Raw genomic sequence first — 6,504 nt, 5'->3', positions numbered from 1 at the left:
GAAGGCCCTCCCTGGCCCCAGGCAGGCAGGGGTGGGGAGAGGCGGGGAGGAAGCAACTTACCCTCCCTCTTCTCCTGCCTCCTCCTGGCTGAATGAGGGCCGGAAGCGGGGTGGCTGGAAGCAGGGGGCGGGGCTTCGTCATGTGCCCCGCCCTCATACCTCACCCGGGGGAACTGCGATCCCCTGCGATCCCCCCCGAAATGACCTCTGCTTGATGCTGTTACTGACATATCTAACAGCATAAAGCTTATTGAACAGATGAAACTACCATCAGGCTCACTATTTCTTTACTTTATATCCCGCTTTCCTCACCAATGGGGACCCAAAGTGGCTTACAACGGTCTCCCCTCCTCTGTTTCACCCTCACAACTGTTGCACCTTCATGACTGCATTTGATTTCATCAGTCCTACGCTGTGACTTTAATTTTTTTTAAATGTCATCTACTTTATGCATTTTATTAATATTGTAAGCCGCCTTGAACTCCATAAGGAAAAAAAGGTGGCTGATAAATATTTGAAATAAGCAATTAATTAAATATATACCTAAGATTTTGTTTGTCTCCCCACTATGCCCTGGAAGCCTGCTGGGGAACCTGGGGCCAGTCACGTCCTCTCAGCCCTAGCCTACCTCACAGGACTGGTGGTGAGGATAAGATGAGGAGGGGAGAATGTTGTGAGCTGCCTTGGTTCCCCACGGGGGAGAAAAGTGAGGGGAGTCAATCAATCAATCAGATTAGATCTCTTGAAGAAGAAGAGGAGGAGGAAGAGGAGGAGGAGGAGGAGATTGGATTTATGCCCCGCCTGTCACTCGGAGTCTCAGAGTGGCTTACAAATTCCTTTTCCTTCCCCTCCCCACAACAGACACCCTGTGAGGTAGGCGGGGCTGAGAGAGCTCTTTCCAGAACTCCTCTTTCAAAAACAGCTCTGACAGAACTATGGCTTGCCCATGGTCATCCAGCAGCTGCGAGTGGAGGAGTGGGGAATCAAACCCAGTGCTCCCAGATTAAAGTCCATGCACTTAACCACTACACCAAACTGGGTCTCTAACTAGAGATGCCCAACAAAGAATATGGGTCCAGTTTGGTGTCGTGGTTAAGTGCGTGGACTCTAATCGGGGAGAACCGGGTTTGATTCCCCACTCCTCCACTTGCACCTGGCTGGATGACCTTGGGCAAGCTGTAGTTCTGATAAGAGCTGTTCTTGAAAAAGAGCCGTTTCTGTCAAGAGCTCTCTCAGCCCCACCTACCTCACAGGGTGTCTGTTGTGGGGAGGGGAAGGGAAAGGAGTTTGTAAGCCGCTCTGAGACACCTTTGGGTAGTGAAGGGTGGGGTATAAATCCAATCTCTTCTTCTCTTCTACATGGCAAACCATGGGCTCCATCACTGAGCCATGAATGCCTCCTTCACTCAGAACTGACATGCAATGAACACATGAAGCTGCCTTATACTGAATCAGTAACCTTCGGTCCATCAAGGTCAGTGTTGTCTACTCAGACCGGCAGCGGTTCTCCGGGGTCTCGGGCAGAGGTCTTTCACATCGCCTATGACCCGATCCTTTTCACTGGAGAAGGCGGGGATTGAAGCTGGGACCTTCTACATGCCAAGCAGATGCTCTACTGCTGAGCCATGGCCCCTCACTGTAAGTATAAGATGCTGTGGGACTCTCGCACTTGACTTTACATACAGAGTCAAGAGAAAAGCCGCTATGAAAAGGCAGCCCCGGCCGTGCTTTTCTCTCGGCTGGCGCTCAAGAGGCTTGGGGGAGAGCGTGGGGATTCATCTCCCTGCCCTGCCCTCTCCCCCCTTACACCACTTTAGAGGGAAAATAGGAAGGCACGATAAGCAGTGCTGGGGGATGTTGGGGGGGGGAGATGCCGCACAAACGGGGCGCCAAAGCAGCCTCATCCGTCTTGGCTGACAACCTCGGTGGCTTTTCTGTGGTTTTACTGCAAAGGTTCTGGGTTTTTCACTTGGCTCCCTTTCGGGGTGCATGTGTGTGTCCTTTCTCTTCCTCGCTTTGTTCCTGGGAGGTGCCGTGAATAGGGGCCCTGTCACGGTGATGGAGCATCTTGGCCTCCCTCAACCGTCTTCCCAAAGGCACCCAACGGATAATAAAGCGAGCTCGGCTCCTTCGCACAAAGAGAAGGGGGAGAGCACCTGCTAGTCCTGGGGAAAGGAACGTGTTGCATAATAGCCACAAAATGAGGCTAGAGGACCTCCCTTCCTCCTCCTCTGGGGGAGAGAGAGAGGGAGAGGGAGGGAGAGAGAGAGAATTTTAACATCCGGCAACCAGTCCAGCTTTTTAAAAAAGTAACGTCACTTAAAAGGTAAAGGTAAAGGTTCCCTTGCTCGAAAGCCAGTCGAATCTGACTCTAGGGTTGCGGTGCGCATCTCCGTTTCAAAGCCGAAGAGCCAGCGCTGTCCGAAGACGTTTCCGTGGTCATGTGGCCGGCATGATTAAACACCAAGGCGCACGGAACGCTGTTCCCTTCCCACTGAAGTGGTACCTATTTATCTACTTGCAATTTCTTGTTTTCGAACTGCTAGGTTGGCAGAAGCTGGAACTAGAGACGGGAGCTCACTCCGTCATGCAGCACCCGGGTCTCGAACTGCTGAACTACTGACCTTCCACAGCCTGCAATTCAGCGTCTTAACCCCTTGAGCCACCGCAGCTCACTTGTAAGTCACTTGTAAGTGTTCAAAAGCATTTCATGTACATTGTCTTGTTGAAAGCCTCACAACAACCTCGCAAGGTACCGTGTTTCCCCGAAAATAAGACACTGTTTTATATTTATTTTTTCTCAAGAAGACATACTAGGGCTTATACCACTAAGTGTTCAAAAGCATTTCATGTACATTGCCTTGTTGAAAGCCTCACAACAACCTCGCAAGGTAGCTCAGGCATATCTCCACATTGCCGTGGGGTGGGTGGGAAGAACTGAGTCAGACACAGTGTCTTCCCTAAGGCCACTTGGTAAATTCATGGCAGAGAAAAGCTCTGAACCGGGAACTTACCAATGCAGGCGACTATCCTAAACATACTTGTTAGAGCAGGGGTCCCCAACACGGCGCCCACCAATACCTTTCCTGGAGCCCAACAAGTGCTTTTAGAAAGTGGGTGCGGTCAGGGGGACTTCTGCCCAGTAGCCCTTCTGATTGCCCCTTTGAGATCTGAATGGCTGTGCAGATTAAAATAACATGTCAGCAATGACTGCCCCTATGGTGTTGGTTTTACTCTCTCTCTGTCTCCTCTTTCCCAGTGTTTTTTTAAAAGGTATTCCTCTTATCCCCTGCACTTGAGATTCCTTTGTGTGTGCAGCTCGCTCCGCCTCCCCCATGGCCAGCTTGTGTCAGAATTCAAAAGGTGCCCACAGGCTCAAAAAGGTTGGAGAGCCCTGTGTTAGAAAGTAAGCCCCATTGAATTCAATGAGATTTACTTTTGAGCATAAATACTTGGGATGGCCCTCATCCTCCACACTACACCGGAATGACACAGATGGGGGGGGGGGCTATGTGTGACCTCGCCTGCGTCTGCGGTCTTACGCGCATTACAGACAAACTGGTTTGACAGCCATTCCCACTCGCCTGGGAACTGCAATGGTGGGTAAGTTGGAGAGGTTCTGGGAGAGTTCTCTGCATTCTCACCAGACTACAGTTCCCAGGAGCCTTTCAAGGCAGCCATGACTGTTAAACCGGTATAAAACTGGTATACATATTTGCTGTGTAGATAAAGCCACAATTAGTCCCTTTTATACAGCACTGTCTGAACCAGGCTCCCAGGTGACTGTAGCAGCTGCTGCCAGAACTGAACACTACAGTCACCTTCAGAGTCTTCTTCCAAGTCACTGAGCACTGTGGCTCATTTGCCCACCCTGCGGATATTACCTGGCTTCTTCCAGCAGACAGGAACAGACAGGAAGTTGCGCGAACAGACAGGAAGTTGCCGCCACTTTCTTGTCACTTCCTTATTCCCCCTGCTGTTATGAGAAGCTGGGTGTTGCCAGAAGGCCATGGGGTGAATGAATATCTAGGCGGCAGCATCAAGCAAGCACCAAGTTGCCTTTCTGCATGTGCCTGTTGTTGTCATGGCTGACAGCCACTGCTACAGTCACCTGGAACCCACAGAGTGGCTCGTTCAAAGCCATCTTGGTGACCCAGATCTTTCTGTTGCTCTCTCCAGTTCCATACCTCTCCTCGGTCTCCGAGCATGGAATCGCGGGGCTTTGGGAGCTGTTGACCGCTGATTATTTTTAAGACAAGCTGCTTCTTCATCAGGCCAAGCAGGGGATCTTCGGAATTTGGGTTGAAGATACCTGCAAGGGGACACAGAAGAGACACGGTGTGCTAGCGACTTGAGGCAGAGCCGAGGCAGGTCTTTGCAAGGAGTTTTGTGTTCGGACACCCTCTGGCTGCTCAACGTGTAAGTGCAAATGCCAAATTTGGCTCCTGGTGGGTGGCCTGGCTGGTGCCTCATAACTCTCCTTTTTACAACCTCGGGGAGGAAAGCAAAAGGGGGGATTACAAACCAGAAATTAAGCTCAGGGCTTCACCGCCCTGGTTTTTGTTCCCGCACGGCTTCTGGACTGAACTGGGTTTTTCCTCTTCCTTATCGTTTGCATTGTTGTCCTGGTTTCTTCACAGACTTTTGCTGCTTTCCCCCAGATTGCTTTTACAGTGGTCTCAAAAAAAAAAAAAATGGGGGGAAACTCGGAAAAACAAACTGGCAAATGATACTGTGTGTAAGGCAGGAGGACCCCCCCCCAGCTGATGCAGCTAAGAAGTACAGTTGCCAGCCTCCAGGTGGCACCCGGAGATCTCCCACTATTACAATTGATCTCCGGATGACTGAGATCAGTTCCCCTGGAGAAAACGGCTGCTTTGGAGGGTGGACTCTATGGCATTATACCCTGCAGAGATCCCTCCCCTCCATAAGCCCCGCCCTTCCCCGGCTCCACCCCCAAATTTCCAGGTATTTCCCAACGCAGAACTGGTGACCCTAGTTAAGAAGCTGAGCCGGAAAAAAGCCCAGAGTGGTAAAGCTTGACAAAAACACCACCTCAGTGTGCAACAGCGGCGAAAAAGGCAAATGCTATGCTAGGGATGATTAGCGGTGGAACTGGCGACGAAGCAGCCAGCCTTTGTAATATCTTTGCTGAGAACTGTGGTATAGCTGCATTTGGAATACCGTGCGTGGCGTTAAGAAGCTGAGCTGGAAAAAAGCCCAGAGTGGTAAAGCTTGATAAAAACACCACCTCAGTGTGCAACAGCAGCGAAAAAGGCAAATGCTATGCTAGGGATGATTAGCGGTGGAACTGGCGACGAAGCAGCCAGCCTTTGTAATATCTTTGCTGAGAACTGTGGTATAGCTGCATTTGGAATACCGTGCGTGGCCGGTTACCAGGTCTCAGACCAGATGGATACTCTGCGGGGAAACGGAAACGGCTGGGCGTGTTCAGCTGCACTGCCCTTCTGGGCTGCTCTCGGATACGCACTTATCATTTATCATTCATAGACTTCATAAAAACCCCAGGAAGACTGGAGGAATGGTACACCTCCCTTCTTCTAGCAGACCTTGACCCTGGAGCCATGGACAGAGTTGCTAGATTCTGTGCAGCCACTAGAATCTACGGCTGGCTCAGAGCTGATCTAGTGAAACAGAATTCCTAAATAGAAACCCTAGTCATAGACCAGCAGTAAAAAACAAAAAAATAGCAAAACTACTTACAGAAGAAGAAGAAGAGAAGAGATTGGATTTATACCCCGCCCTTCACTCGGAGTCTCAGGGCGGCTTACAAACTCCTTTCCCTTCCCCTCCCCACAACAGACACCCTGTGAGGTGGGTGGGGCTGAGAGAACTCTGACACAAACTGCTCTTTCAGGAACAGCTGTGCCCGAGCTTGTGACTGACCCAAGGTCACACCAGCAGGTGCAAGTGGAGGAGTGGGGAATCAAACCCGGTTCTCCCAGATTAGAGTCCGCACTTAACCACTACACCAAACTGGCTCTCTGTTACTATACACACACACACACACACACATATACATACACACAGAAAACCAGTTTGGTGTAGTGGCTAAGTGTGCGGACTCCCCACTCTTGGCAGTGGGGAGCTCAAATCTGGCCCACAAGCACGCTTGTTCTTTGGAGCCTTCAGCAGATGCTGTACACCTCTTCTTTTCCACGAGGACTAGGAGATTGCCTCCAAGTCAACAGAAATCAATTTCTCTAAGTCAACAAAAACCAATCTGTCTGATAAATTTGGGAAATGGAATGCTTTCCTGCCTAGAATGAGAAATTAATTTCGAGCTCATATAATTGATGTTTTATAATAGCTTTGTCGTTTGCATTTCAGAACTTTGTATTAGTTTTATTTCAATTTTTTTAAATCAAAACTAAACTTTAAAAAAAATCAGTTTCTCTACAGATATATATACAGCTCTACCTACATGTCAGGAAGGAAGGGAGGGAGGGAGAAAAAGAGGAGGAGGAGGAGGAGGAGGAGGAG

General features: G+C 49.9%; 1 protein-coding gene across 1 annotated transcript in view; it reads right to left on the bottom strand.

Annotated features, from left to right (window-relative positions):
* PLCH2 (phospholipase C eta 2) overlaps positions 1–6,504 on the bottom strand; it is a gene marked incomplete at its 3' end in the record, with an annotated part of 135,966 nt that overhangs the window by 2,839 nt on the left and 126,623 nt on the right. The window contains exon 17 of the mRNA XM_015410927.1: positions 4,188–4,312. Coding sequence (XP_015266413.1) covers positions 4,188–4,312 — 125 coding nt within the window. The remainder of the gene's footprint in view (positions 1–4,187; positions 4,313–6,504) is intronic.

Source organism: Gekko japonicus, unplaced genomic scaffold, assembly GCF_001447785.1.
Source record: "Gekko japonicus isolate JY-2015 unplaced genomic scaffold, Gekko_japonicus_V1.1 scaffold220, whole genome shotgun sequence".
Classification (NCBI taxonomy): domain Eukaryota; kingdom Metazoa; phylum Chordata; class Lepidosauria; order Squamata; family Gekkonidae; genus Gekko; species Gekko japonicus.
The sequence above is the reverse complement of the archived record's forward strand: the minus strand, read 5'-3'. Positions and strand labels throughout refer to the sequence as shown.